General features: G+C 31.3%; 3 protein-coding genes across 3 annotated transcripts; 2 read left to right on the forward strand and 1 right to left on the reverse strand.

The window, feature by feature from the left end:
• Positions 1 to 216: 216 nt before the first annotated feature.
• LOC108338220 (transcription termination factor MTEF18, mitochondrial) lies at positions 217 to 4,448 on the forward strand. The gene has a single exon (XM_017574977.2). It carries the CDS (start codon positions 262 to 264, stop codon positions 2,002 to 2,004), a length of 1,743 nt encoding a protein of 580 aa, XP_017430466.1. The 5' UTR covers positions 217 to 261; the 3' UTR covers positions 2,005 to 4,448.
• A 1,693-nt stretch (positions 4,449 to 6,141) lies between these two features.
• Positions 6,142 to 7,896, forward strand: LOC108338219 (transcription termination factor MTEF18, mitochondrial). Its single transcript, XM_017574976.2, has one exon. It carries the CDS (start codon positions 6,142 to 6,144, stop codon positions 7,894 to 7,896), a length of 1,755 nt encoding a protein of 584 aa, XP_017430465.1.
• Positions 7,897 to 9,858: 1,962 nt separating this feature from the next.
• On the reverse strand, positions 9,859 to 11,710 carry LOC108338221 (GDSL esterase/lipase At2g04570). The gene is made up of 3 exons (XM_017574979.2): positions 11,274 to 11,710; positions 10,503 to 10,992; positions 9,859 to 10,393 (listed from the first exon to the last, which is right to left on the reverse strand). The coding sequence occupies exons 1-3, from the start codon at positions 11,658 to 11,660 to the stop codon at positions 10,197 to 10,199; spliced, it is 1,074 nt and encodes a 357-aa protein (XP_017430468.1). The 5' UTR covers positions 11,661 to 11,710; the 3' UTR covers positions 9,859 to 10,196.
• Between the last annotated feature and the right edge of the window lie 3,381 nt (positions 11,711 to 15,091).

Below are 15,091 nucleotides of genomic sequence, written 5' to 3' on the forward strand. Positions count from 1 at the left end.
TGTTTCTATATCAAAAACATTTAAACATAATTCAGTTCACTTCAAAATTAATTTTAATCAAATTCAAGTCTATTTTAATTTAAAAATAATTTAATAAGCACTCATTGAAATATTTTAATTCACATTTATTTAGTCTGAAAGTCCAAAACAAGAAATATTGTAAGCAAAAGTAATAATAATAATAATTAAAATTATAGTCACAATCCATTGCTTCATGTTCTTCCCTCTTTAGTGTTTCAACTCATAACTTAGTTCTTTCAAATGATTTCCCTGCTGATTTCAAATGGCTTCTTTCCTTCCCACCGGGCCATGCCTCCAAAACCCCTTCCACGAAAAACCCCATTTTTCATTTCCCTCAAAGTTCGATGCTTTCGTGCTTCAGAGTCAAATCCAGTTCCCGATTTTCCTCCACCGAGTTCGGTTCTCTTGCCACGTTCCATCAAACGGGTCTCTCGCCTCTTGAGGACTGAACTTCAACGCGCTCTAATGGATTACCTGCATTTCACGCGCGGCTACACCTTCTCCGACGCGGAGTACATCAGCAAGAACTCGCCTCGTTTTGTTGAATCATTGGTGTCCATGATTGACGAGAAAGATGACGCTCCCCGATCGTTACGGAAGTTCTTCAGGTACAACCCCATCAACGAGTTTGAACCGTTTTTCGAGAGTTTGGGAATTGGCCTTTCCGAGTTGCATTTGTTTCTCCCCCATGACATGATTTTCTTGGCTGATGATCACGTGTTGCTTCATAATTTTCATGTTTTGTGTAACTACGGGGTGCCAAGGAATAGAATGGGGAGGTTCTATAAAGAGGCAAAAGAAATTTTTGGGTATGCCGGTGGGTTGTTGGAGTCAAAGTTGCAAGGCTATGAGAATTTGGGTTTGAGTAGATCAAATGTTGTGAAGCTTGTTGTTTGCTGTCCTTTGCTTTTGGTTGGTGATGCCAATTATGAATTAGTTGCTGTGCTTGAGTGGATGAAGAGAATAGGGATTGAAAGTGATTTGATGGTGAATTACTTGTCTTGTTCAAGGACATATAGTTGGAAAAGAATGCTTGATACATTGCAGTTTCTTCATAAAGTGGGTTATTCTGAGGAACGGATCCACAATTTGTTTAGGGGAAACCCGAAACTGTTTTTGGAAGGTATTGGGAAGAAGGTGTACTTATTTTTTGGTCGATTGGTTAAAATTGGTGTTGAGATAAATGTGATTTATTCTTATTTTGTGGAGTATCCCAATATCTTGTCATATAAGTGTGCGAAAAATATGTTGAAAGTGATTGGCTTTTTGTGTGCTATTGGAATGGGAAAAGATGACATTTCTCACATTTTCTCTAAGCACGTGCATCTCTTGAGTACATGTTCCTTGAAAGGTCATAAAACTGTCTGTCAGGAGTTAAAAGTTGGAAAAGCTGATTTGTATCAAATCATAAAGGATGATCCATTGAAGCTAATTAGCTTTTCATCAAAGCAGCAACAGAAGAGCGATGGAAAGGTAGATAGTCATGACCCACGAAACTATTTGGAAAAAAGAACTTTCTTGCTGAAATTGGGATATACTGAAAACTCTGAAGAGATGGCAAGAGCATTAAGAATGTTCAGAGGTAGAGGTGATCAATTACAAGAGAGGTTTGATTGCCTGGTAGAAGCTGGTTTGGACTATAATAGTGCGATCGAAATGATAAAACGAGCTCCTATGATTCTAAGCCAGAACAAAACTGTAATTAAAAGGAAAATTGATTTCTTAAAAGATGTTTTAGATTACCCACTAGAATGTCTCGTGGGATTTCCAACATACTTTTGCCATGATTTGGACAAAATTGTTGAAAGACTTTCAATGTATGCATGGCTGAAGGAGAGGAATGCCATAAATCCTACGTTAACCTTGAGTACCATAGTTGCATCCAATGATAAACGCTTTGAAAAGTACTTTGTGAACGTGCATCCTCAAGGTCCAGCCGTCTGGAAGGGTTTAAAAAGGTTATCTAAAAAAGATAAGAACTAATAGCTCCTTGCAATGTATCCAAGTTTTGTTTTGATAAGTTGTCTCTTGATTTTAATGCATGCTTTGCTTGCTATTTGTTCCTAAAATCCCTTGCATTTTTTTTTTAAATATAGAGGGCTGTCTATTTTCTGCGTGTTAAGATTTCTTTTGTTGATAATATTGCTATCTATCGTTATGTTGTCTTGATGCTATTTGGAAGCAATTGCTTATGTACATAACATTAACCGGGGGCATACACTTGCCATTTGTCTTTATCTTCTTTTTGCCTTCTTGTTCAATTTACTTCTTCTTGCACCATTTTCTACTCAAATCATCCCATGTTTTCCCACATTGTATTGTCCTATTTTGTTCTCATCCCTCTCTTTTTTATTGTTTCTTAACTTTAATCAATGGAATCTTTCAAGCAATGAACACTTTTACCGCTTGAAAGTGAGTTATCTTCTGCTAAAATTTGCATAATTGTATTCACTGTTTTGACCATGATTTCGTTCAAAACATTAGTATCTTGAAAAGAGTTGGCTTATGTGCTATCATGTTCTGTTCATATTGTTGAGTGAGATAGATACTACGTTTTATTTTACTTTTATTGCCAATTTGCCATGTTCTATGTTGTAATTTTGATTTTTTTTTATATAAATAGTTTACTTGTTCTTAAAAATTCTACTCTAAACTTAATTTAACCTTACAAAATCAGTTTGTAACTTAAGATTTTCTCTAACTTATATATTATAATTTAGTCATTTCTTTAGTTAATATAGGATCTTCAAAACACATTTTCTCATAATGAGGACTCAATATCTTAAATGAATAGATAGCATAACAAACCCTTCAAACATTGGTAGATAATCTTATAAAGTAAATTTTAAGTTTAACTCAACCTTACAAAATTGTAAGATGAAGTTTGTCTCTACTTATATATTATAATTTAACTATCTTTAGTGAATGTGGGATCTCCACCACTTATAATCTCTTACAATTATTTTGATTGTTTTATATAATATGCTATGCTTTAAGCCTCAGGGCCTTTCAAAATGTTATTTTTGCTATTTTATGGAATTTTCTTTTCATTTTTTTTCTAAACCAGATTGTAAAATATTACATATCATCTGTATGTGCAAGCATAACTCTACACTTTCATATATTCTAACTGGATTTCTAGCATGAGGATTCCCTTGAACTCAACTTTCATTCAACTGTTTTAAGGCTTGTTGATAATTTTGATGGCTTATTGGATCCAAAACACTAATATTTATGCTGGAAGACATAATTCCTTTTTTCTACGAGGAAGAAAACAAGAGTATATGAAGAGGGTTAGCAATTGCAATCCCAAGTGACCTTTTCGGAACTTGAACATAGTCTTTGCTTACTATATCTGACGGTGAAAACAGTTTGTATGACTCTCTAAACTAGTTTCTATCACCACCTTACGTGGAATCAGTTGTTGAATGTGATGAAACCTTTGCAGAATTTTGTCTGAGACATTGTGTTTATCTGAGAATTTTGCATACACACACCTCTTGTCCTTGATGATAAAAGGGCAGCTGAAGTTGTAATAATGCCGAAGAATCTAAATCTGAATGTACACTTGGAGATGATGCGAGTGTTACAGTTGCTTGTATTTCTGGAGTTGGAATTTTCAAGTCTGAGAACACGTTTCTGCTGGTCGAGGAAGCCTTGCCTGGCACCAAAGTTAAATCAAAATTGTTGAGAAAGTCTCTATCTGATGAAGAAAAGCATGATATGTTCAGGTAATAGTCACAGCAGCTGAATGAAATGGTTCAAAGGTATTATTAACAAGTGCTCAGGTAGCATGTCTCCCTCAAATTTGTCAAGGCTACTAGAAGCAGTTTTGAATATTACGAATGAAAACTGCCCAACAAGAGGTAAAACTGCTAATGCTCTCAGGTTTGAACCATCAAGAATATTCGAACAAAAACAGCCAATATCGACATTGAAGTTCAATGAACCATAAGAAGGATATCATAAATAAAATTATCTTTAGTAGTTGTGAAACTTAGGTTTTCCCTAATAGTTTTGGCAGTCTGCTCAAGCATGAGTGTGGCTCATATGTACATGGCTTTCTTGTTCGATGTCTAGTCACTTCTAAAACTAGCTTGGATGAAAAAAAAAAAATCAGAAAAATGGAATTAAAGTTGTATGGATGCTCAAAGACTGATCAATGAACAAGCAAGTACTTTCACCTCTTTGCAAATACAATTTCAGATTTTCAGCATTGGTAGTATAAGAATTGGGACGTCTCTGGCTCACATTCTGTATGAAGCTAATATTGTACTGACTAATTGGCAAAGGAAGGCTCGTGGAGATGATGATATGCTGGCGTTTTGGAGGCCGCAGCTTTTGTTTATATATAGTGTTATAAATTACACAAATTGTACTTTCACCTCCTGTATGAAATTATATCATATCAGTCTATCCTTTCTCAAGTCAAGGTATGCTAATGGACATGAAATACAATGTTATGTTATACAAATTAAAAGCTTGAGCAGCAGCCTCTTAAAATAAGGAAAAGCAAACTCCACTTTATTACAATTAAAAAAAAAACATCTTTTAAAATTGTAAAAGTAATTATAAAATATTCTACACTAAGTACTTAACAAGAAAACACACTAAAAAATTATTTGTTTTCGTCTATTTATCATTAATAATTATGGTAAGAATTTAAATAAGTCTAAGTCTTAAATTAAATAAGTCTTAAATTAAATAAAAATTAGAAAGTTGAACATATCTTAAATATTATGTGTCATGAATGTAATATCTATCAGCTAATTTTTGTTAAAAGAACTTATTAGTGATATCAAAATCACAAATTAATGGTAAGGTTTTGAATTAAAAATAGTATAATTTACTATACATTGATTCTCCTGCACTTCCTTTTTTCCTTTTGTATCTCCAAAATTACATATATAAACTTTAATTTTTTATTAAATTAATTTTCTTTTTACTTTTCTCTGGTTTAATTGTACTTCTTTTATTTCTTAATCGGGATTAAGATTCTAAATACAAAAGTCAGTTAAGTTTCAAACACTTTTCGTTTTTAACAAACTTTCGAAAATCAACAACCTCTTGAGTATCTTTCGAAAGTTGGTTTCTTGTAATACGTAAATACATTTATTTTTTAAACATATTTTGAAATATACTTTAAAATAACAAATAACCAAAAAAAATTAAAATGAAAAATAATAAATTTTAAAAATTCAAAAAAAAAATCAAAACAGAAAAAAAAATTAACAAATTTTTTTTAAAAAATAACAAAAATTTAACGTTTCATTTTTTGTTATTTTTATTTAAAATTTTGTTAATTTTGTTTTGTTTGTTTTATTTTGAATTTTCAAAATCTATTATTTATTATTTTAATTATTTTTGTTATTTTAAATTTAATACGTTTTTTCCTTAAACTCGAAATATGTTTAAGGAATAAACATAATTTGAATCACGGTTCATGTCTTTTTACCTTTCTTCCTTTCTTGAACCGCTTTCGAAAATCCGTTAAAAAAATGTATTTGGAACTTTTGAAGAAAAAAAAGAAGAAAAAAAGTAAAAAAATTAATTTAATAAAATTTAAAAATATATATATATATATATATATATATATATATATAATTTTGGAGGTGCAGAAAAGAAGAAAATGTGCAGGAATAATCACTTCAGAAACTAGTCATATTTATATTTAGATTTAATCATTTTATCTGTGAAAAGTGTGTTTTTTAAATGGAAAACCTAACATTATTATTTTCATAAAAAATATAATTTCAAAATTAAGAAAAATATATATTTTAGAGGACATTGTTGCCGTTAACACAGTGAATTTAATCACTAACATAAAGACTTCTTTTATTTGATTGTTCAATAATAAACATAAAACTAATGACAAATGATAATTATTAAAGATCGTATGAATGAACCTCTTAAAATATTTGCTAGAGGTAAAGTAAAATAAACTTTAACATCAACAAAAATAAGGTCATTTATATCGTTCTTCTTCGCCCATTTCAGTTGCATTGACCTTAGCCATAGCTGCCACTTTAACTGAAAATGTACCATGTTGCATTTTGATGCCTCAAACAAGCGCCCTTTGTAAATGCACGCATCCCTGTCGCGAAGGGTTATTTCTTCCCGATGATTTCCCACCACAATGGAAACCATCCCTTTCTTTTCTTCCATGGTTCATATAAAAAACCCCTAACAACACGAAACCCGTTTCCCCTTTCTCCCAAAGTTCCAAGCTTTCCTAGTTCTACGGCTACCCTTGTTCTTCAAGTCTCAAGGGTGCATTTCATTCACTCACACTTTTCTGTGAAACGATTATCTCGGCAGGTAAAGGGGAAAGTGCAGGATGTGCTGTTAGATTACTTGCATTCGAGCCGGGGATACAGCTTCTTGGATGCTGAGTTCATTAGCAAAAATTCACCATCTTTTGTTCAAGGTTTGGTGTCAGAGTTTCGTGGACAAGATGATGATGTTGCCACTTGTTTGAGGAAGTGGCTGTGGTACAACCCCATTAATGAGTTTGAACCATTCTTTGAGAGTTTGGGGATTAGCCCTCGTGAGTTGCCTTTGTTTCTCCCACGTGGTATGATGTATTTGTCTGATGATCATGTTATGCTTTCCAATTTCCACGTTTTTAGTAATTATGGAGTTCCAAGGAATAGGGTAGGGAAGATTTATCGAGAGGCAAAGGAGGTTTTCGGGTATTCTAATGGATTGCTGTTGTCGAAATTTCGAGGTTATGAAAAGTTAGGTTTGAGTAGATCCATGGTCATCAAGCTTGTTGTTTGTTGCCCTTCACTTTTGGTTGGTGAAACAAGTGTTGAATTGGCCATGGTTCTGGATTGGTTGAAGAAAATTGGTATTGGACATGATTGGATTGGGAATTACATGTCTTGTTTGAAAACATATGACCCAAGAAAAATGCTTGATGCTATACAATTTTTTCATAAAGTTGGTTATTCTGAAGAACAGATGCACAATTTCTTCAAGGAAAACCCCGCATTATTACTGGAAGGTCTTGAGAAGAAGGTGTATGTGTTTTTGGGTCTAGCATTTAAGTTAGATCTCAATAGGAATGCAATTTATTCTTGTTTTGTTGAATATCCTCATATCTTGACTAAGAAGTGTGGAAAAAATCTTTTGGGAGTGATTGGCTTTTTGCATTATGTTGGAATGGATATAGATGACATTTCGCGTATCTTGTCTAACCACATGCATCTCCTGAGCTCACATCCCTTGAAAGGCCCTAAAGCTGTTTGTTCGCAGTTAAAACTTAGAAAAGCTGATCTATGCCAAATCATAAAGGATGATCCACTGAAGCTAGTTAGTTTGGCTTCAAAACTGAAACAGAATTCTAATTTACAGTTATTACGTGACGACCCAAGTAAACATTTGGAGAAAACAACATTCTTGCTGAAGTTGGGATATGCTGAGAACTCTGAGGAGATGGCAAAAGCAATAAAAAGATTCCGAGGGAGAGGTGATCAATTACAGGAGAGGTTTGATTGCCTTGTTGAAGCTGGTTTGGACTATAACATTGCACTCAAAATGATAAAATGTGCTCCTATGATTCTAAACCAGAACAAAGTTGTGATTCAAAAGAAGATTGATTTCTTAAGAAACATTTTAGGTTACCCATTGGAGTGCGTCGTGGCATTTCCGGCATACTTGTGTTATGATTTAGAGAGAATCATGCTCAGATTTTCAATGTATGCTTGGGTGGCAGAAAGGAAAGCAGCAAAACCTATGATGGCCTTGAGCACTATCCTCGCATCCTCTGATGAAAAGTTTGTAAAATACATTGTGAATGCACATCCTGAAGGTCCAATCATCTGGGATGGTCTAAAGAAGTTATTGCAAGATAAGAGCCAGCTCTTCCCTTAAGTTTTGTGAAGTGTCTATTTATGTTAATATATGCATTACTAAATCATTTTAGCCAAAATAATTTTTTCTTTTGATATAGGAGATGTCTTTGCAAAGGAATAGGTTGTTTTTCTTTTATGCACGATAAAATTCTATTTCAATAAAGAAAAAGAATTATTTTTTTCTTTTTATTCTTTGATGTCTGGGTAGACTGAGGTTATATAAGTACTACGCAGGCGTGCCAGCTTAATTTTCCCCCCACTTGACTTGGTTTTAGCTATTTCCTTTATTTTGGACAATTAAGAAACATTAAATGAATGATAGTGAAGAAGGAAATTATTTATAGTAGATGTCTGATAAATCTGGTCAGGACAACAGAAACTGTTATATTAACTATAATATTTTCATGGTAATTGAGGTGATCTGCTTCAAATAAGGCTTCTTTGCCATTTCTTTATGTAGTGTTTCTACAGGGTGTTTTATCACAGCTGGGACTGTGGTTTACGAATAGAAGTTTCCCGTGTTTAGTAGAATAGAACAGAATTAACATATATTACTTTATGCGTATCAGTCAAAAGTACCAAATTTCAGGATAATCTATTAGTACTAATCAATGGAAAACAATCTTCATATATGATGATATCAATAACCAAAAGAAGAAACAAAATACATATAGTGAAAGAGGACAAGCTTTAACATCTCTTACGTGAGAATATGTTAGTACTAAGATGTTAATAGACGATTTCTTCTTATGATAATGCAACTTTCTTATTTATATATTGATCTATGATATTCAAAATTGAGTAATTAACAGAATCTTTTAATCATCAAAGTCTGTTTCTTGCACTGTATACAATATAGCATGGCATGATTTCTTCTTACATAAGCATTTCCTCTGGTCTACAGTGTGACTTAGCAAGTTAACTGCCAAAAATTGAATTGACTTATTATTAGTCATTATTCTCTTCATTGTCCTTTTAGTTTATTTGCTTGTTTTGTATTGTGCGCTCTGCCTTCTGCCTGTCGGTATGTCATTTTTGTGTTTTGTCCTCCTCTAGGCCTAATATTATGTTTGTTCCTTGTAATACTTGAAGTATTTTGGTGTAGTTTAGCAGGTGAAACTATAAATCGTAGGCATATATACTTTTGTTTCCTGCCATTGATAGACGAAGGTACTGAGACTATTCCCTTTGTATCAGTCATAGACTTCTGAATTATATAGAAACTTACAAGACATTGATACTGTTAACTGAGGCAATGAGAAATAGAAATCGTATGAAACATAACTTGGTTGGGTTAATGTACATATTAATACATATATGAAATACACTTGGATGTCTAATCATGACATTCTTTTTCTTTTGCATCAAAGAGAGAGAGAGAGAGAGGATGGTTAGCCCAGTCCAAGGGTTAAACACACCAAAATATTCCATGATTCAAATTATGAGCCAAATTTGTTAGTCATGGGGTGAGCAACTAGGTGAGTTTTTTCGTCATGTATATGATCCCTCACAATTTTAGCAACTTAACTTGATGCGGCATATTGACTCCTAGGACATCTTTGTACTTGCTTGCTGGCAGTTTCCTATTTAGTTTTGTTATTAAAGCCCCAAAATTGGTTTTATTAGTTGCATGATTTGGTATTGGTTGTACTAATGTACTTTCTTAAAAGTCAAAAGTTGTGTGATATCATGATAAATTTGACAATCACAAGTGACTGACTTTCAGGAAATGTTCATGCACCGTTCATAAGCGATACGATAGATGTCCTAGAAAGGATGTCAAATTAAGATGCTGATAATTAATAAAGAGTTGATATCATGTTGTCCACCAAGAGTTAATTTGATAAGCATGTGTGAAACCAAGTTTGGATGAATTTCTTTAGATTTAGAGGCTTTCTCAAAAGTGAATTTGGCAATGTGGTAAGTATTTGATTTTTCCTATAAATAATTCCAACTAAAGAAATAACAGGAAATTCTCTACTTGGGAGGATTAACGTTTTCCAAACCATGTATTGTAAATTGATATTACAAACTATAGACCCAATAACATAATAGGGCCAAGATATATATGTGAAGGAAAACATACATAGGGGACGCCAAAGTAAAGTACCTGAGAAGTATAAATACTATATATTGTCGAAAACAAAAGGACTTATTTCTAATTATCAGCACATTATATGGTGAATGTGCTGTGTTGACATACTTGTATATGTACACATCGACATGCAGTCACTCATAGAAAGGCCAAATGGAAGTTTATGGCGAATGTGCAAACATGAAGAGGTAGCAGTACTTAAATAAAACTCCAGTAGAAGTTATTTATTGTAAAAATTGATATAAAACACGCAGCACCATGTACTTTGCAACAATACTATTTGTCTTCTCAGTTGGATGGAAAGAGTCCCAAAACACATATTTGGAAGCATCTGTGCAGCTGAACATCTGTCCCCTGCTGCATGCGTAACCCATCTCGAACATTCCAGTGGCACAACATGCCACTGAGGTTGACTCAAATCCTGTAGAGAAAAAAATTGAATTATAATGATTGTGCATCATAGGTATTTTATATAACATATTGTGATAGGTATGACTTTTAAGATGCATGATTCTGGGGTGACAACATACCGTAAAGTTCAGGCTTTCTTATGATGTTCAACATAATGTAATACGGATTTGAAAACACCAATTTAATTCCAGGAAGCTCTTGGTTGAGCTTAACGGTCAAATTCTTCAGCCTATCGTTGAACTCCAATGCTATGTTATTGAATCTGGCAACACAATCATTCCCACCAGCAATATTTGTGGTTCTTTCCAGTGGCAAGCATCCCATGGGAGGTAACCCTCCTAGGGATATCTTCCTAGCACCAAGTTCATAGAGGCTCCTTATGAAGTTCTCAGCTATTCCAGCAAGAAAAATTTGGTACTGTTGGGGTGTGAATTGGGATGCTCTACCAGGCATGGTGTAGTAGTTCTCAAGAAAGTCATTTGTGCCAAGACTGGTAAGGTGTAATGCATCAGTTATGGTCTCTTTTGCCTTGCTTTCACCAAGATAGGCACTCAAATTCTTTTGGTATCCCTTGTAATACTCTAATTGCTTCCATAATGGTATCACAGACTGCAACCAATATTCATTTCTTTCATATCAAACTAAACATGCATATATGGATAAATTGATTATTCAAACATAATAGCTACCTAATAAAACGGAATTAAAGGACAGACATGATATAAAAAAAAAATACCAAAAACAACATAAAGGAAAATGGGGCGACCTAAAATCATTATAGAAAACTTCAGAAAACCAAAACGGCCTAGAAAGAAAGAAAAAGGAAAGAGTTTGTTGAAGAGTAAAGAAAGCATTTGCACTATAAATAGTTTGAAAGAGACATGAATTACCAGAACATCTGAAGTTGCATTATCATAACCAGTTGCTGCAGAAGCAAAAGTGACCCCATTTGCAAAATCTGAAATATTATACTTAGGATCCAAGTACGCTGGCACACAAGTTTTGAGGCCAAAAGCCTCAGAAATAAAATCCGTTGGTATTTTTCCGTTGGAAAACCTCCCAGTGGCTTTTCCACCTTCAAAGTCACGCCCATATGGTTGGAAATTGCTCCTTGCAATGGTGGGGATGAAGTTGTTGTTACCGGCGTCAACGGAAGAGTCGCCAAAGACTATCACCGCCGGCACCCTGGCAACAGTCTCTCCCACTAGGGAGAGTAAATGAAGGAGCACAATGTGGAAGCATAGTAGTGATGTTATTCTTCTTCCATGCCCTTCCATTATGTGTCTGTGTTGCGTAGGGTGACTTTGGAGAATGGTAGGAAGTGAACTTGTGATAAAATAAATATTGGTTAGGATTATTAATGGAAGTTTGATCTTTTGGTGTTTGGGTGAAGAAGTTGGTGGCAACCATTATTGCTTAGACAAGAACACAGTTCTCTGGATGGGACGAGCATTCATGGATTTCTAGAGGGGTAAATTATACACGCTCTTTAAATTTGAATTTCTTTTTTTGAAAAAAAAAATACGTAGTTAATGTGTTTATGTGAATAATTATAAAAAGAATCACTTCATTTTGCTTCCATAAAGAAAAATGTGAAAATAAAGTTTTGTTATTTTCATTTTTCATTAGTGAATTCCTACCAGAAAGATAAAGAAAAAGTAGGAAAGTAGGAAACGGATGAAAATCATTTTATTTTCCATAGTAAACATTAATAAAAGTATATTTTATGAAGAGAAGAGAAGTTAAAAGCATGAACATTATTAAGTAGACATTAAAATAAGTGTTGTTATTAATAAGTTAACATATTGATAATTTTTTTATTGTTGCTATTAATAAATTTTATCGTCTTTTGGACGAGACATTTTGTATGTTTTTTTTAACATACGACACTTTTATATGTTTCTTTGAACTCCCAAACATGAGCATTAGAAAATAATGTATTTCGAATTTGTTAAAAGGGTGAGAAGTTGAAGGGAAAAGACCAGTTCAATAAAAAATATTCAAAAATAAATTACTTGAATTTTTGTTTGAAGAGGAAAAGAAATAAATTATCCACTACAGTAAATAAAATATTTATTGGAAAGGAGGAGGAATGGCATTACTTTTAGAATAAAATATTGTAAAAATATTTATAAATTAAAAAATAAATGAAAGCTAATATTACTATATATATATATATATATATATATATATATATATAATCAAATACCTCAAATAAAAATAACTATATCAATATCAGAATAACATATATTATACATCACATTATATCTAGATTATATTTAAAAAAAAATAGCGACAACATCACATTATATCTAGATTATATTTAAAAAAAAAATAGCGACAACGTTCAATCTCCTGCCTCAATCCCCGTGCTGGGGTATGTTAAGTTGTTGGAAATCGTAATTGCTTAGACAACAGCATTCAACATATTCTGGTTGAGTCAACGCTGGTTTACATTTAAAAAAATTATTAATGTATATTTTTTTAATATTATAAATCCATTATTTATTTTAGAAATAAGTATGTTTTTAGTTTTTTAATTTTTAGTGAAAATTAAAGTTAGTTTTTTTTCAAAATTTTAGACTAATTTAATTTTTTTTAAATTGCGTGAATTTAATTTATTTAATTAAATTTTATTAAATTTATTTAATTTTTCAAATGCGTTTTTCATTTAATATTGAAGTAGAAATGTATCAAATTGTACAAATAATTATTATGAAACACATTTAAAACGTTAAATAAATCTAATAAAATTTAGTTAAAATGACTAAATTCACACATTTTAAAAGTTTTTAGACTAAATTAGACCAAAGTTTTGAAGATGAACTATTTCCAATCTTCACTCAAAGTTAAGAAACCAAAAACATATATAATCCTTTATTTTATTTGTATTTCAAGAATTTATATAAAAAATTCTAAAAGTTAAATTTGATTATATTGAATTAATAAATTAAAAAAAAAGCAAGTGGAAATAGATAGTGTTTTATAAACATTAAAAAAAATTCAAAAACTAACTTATTTCCACTCCTTTAAGACAACATCATTAAATTAATTATTACATTTTAAGTATTGTTTCTTTTGAAATTCAAATCAATCCTAATTTTGTTTTTAAAAAATGTTTCAGAGAAATTAAAAGAATTTATATTTAAGTTTTCTCCACGAGTTATAAGAAATTATTGAATATACTTTAACAAACTCCTCTAATTAAGATATAAGAAATAAGAGTATCCCTCTCTAGTAAAAAATTAAGTAAACAAGAACTTCAATTATGTTGTAGAACGAAGATTTGTGTTTAGAACATAATTTTTGTCTTCATATATAGTGTCTCATTGAAAAACTTTTATTAACTTAGTTATTATATGTCAATGGGTTTGGTATTAAAATATCACCAATCAATCTTAAACATGACACATGGGAATGATTCATATATAAAATAAACTTGTAAAATGTATATAATAAATTATATGTTTATATAAAAAATTTAACATAAGTGAAAAATTAAATACTAAATAAACCAAATTTAGACATATTTTAATATATTAAATCATATCATTTTCTCTTTTCTATTTAATTTATTTAGACATTATAGTAAGTATAGGTAAAGAGAAGATATGTAAAAGCCTATTGTTCACAAATTTCATAGGGAAAATATCCATGTGAAACAAAAAACTATTATCCTCCACAAGAATATTAGTACTATAAAACTAGGTATTGACCTTCTTACCATTGTTTTTTCTATCATTTTCCAAGATATCAAAAAGTGACATGAAGAATATAAATTAACTTTTTATCAAAGGTGGTGAAGAAGAAAGTAAAAACCATCGAATGAGGCAGGATAGGATAAAAGTGTTAAAGAATACTTGGATATGTGGCCAGCTCACCAGCTTGCCAAAATAGGATAAGTTGAGTTGGAATTTTTAACCTTCTGATCCATTTTGACTCGCCCCCACCTAGTTTAGTTACTGACTTGCTAATTTGTTTTGTTTTACCTTTTATTTTTAATTTAATTTTTTTAATAAAAATAATTAAAAAGATTAAACTTTTTATATTATATTTTTGTAAAATTATAAATGTGTAATATTATTATAATTTAAATCATTAACACTTACCAATTAAGTTATAATTATTAATATAATAGAATAATTTAACATATAAATATAATAATTATTTTAATTTATTCCATTAAAAATATTAATTAATAAAAAATAGATAATTAAATAATCTTTAAATATTTTTTTATGGGTATATATACAAACAAATTTTAAAAATAAAGTTTAAAAAAGATTATAAAAAAAAGTAACGGGTCAGTTTGCCAATCGTATAACTCGTTTATGATAAAACGAATTGAAATTTATGACCTATTTTTTGGTGGTAGGTCAACTTGATCCGAGTCGTGTTTAATAAATCAAAGGTAGGACAATCAAAATGGACTGAACTAACCCGTTTTTCCATTCTTAAAATAGGTTGTAGTATAAGGTTTAAAAACATAATTTTTTAGTCAAATATTTTTGAGAAAATAGGGATATTTGGCTTTAAAAATTTAATCATACATTTGTTGAAGAACTTGAAAAGAGTGTGAAGATTTAGAGCCTAATTTTAAAGTAGCTGACATAATCTTATGTTATGTTAGACTTCATCAAATTTCAGAACAAAATTAACAAAAGATTACGTAAACATGATAATAGAGGTTTACACGGAGAACAAATTT

Source organism: Vigna angularis, chromosome 7 (assembly GCF_016808095.1).
Source record: "Vigna angularis cultivar LongXiaoDou No.4 chromosome 7, ASM1680809v1, whole genome shotgun sequence".
NCBI lineage: Eukaryota > Viridiplantae > Streptophyta > Magnoliopsida > Fabales > Fabaceae > Vigna > Vigna angularis.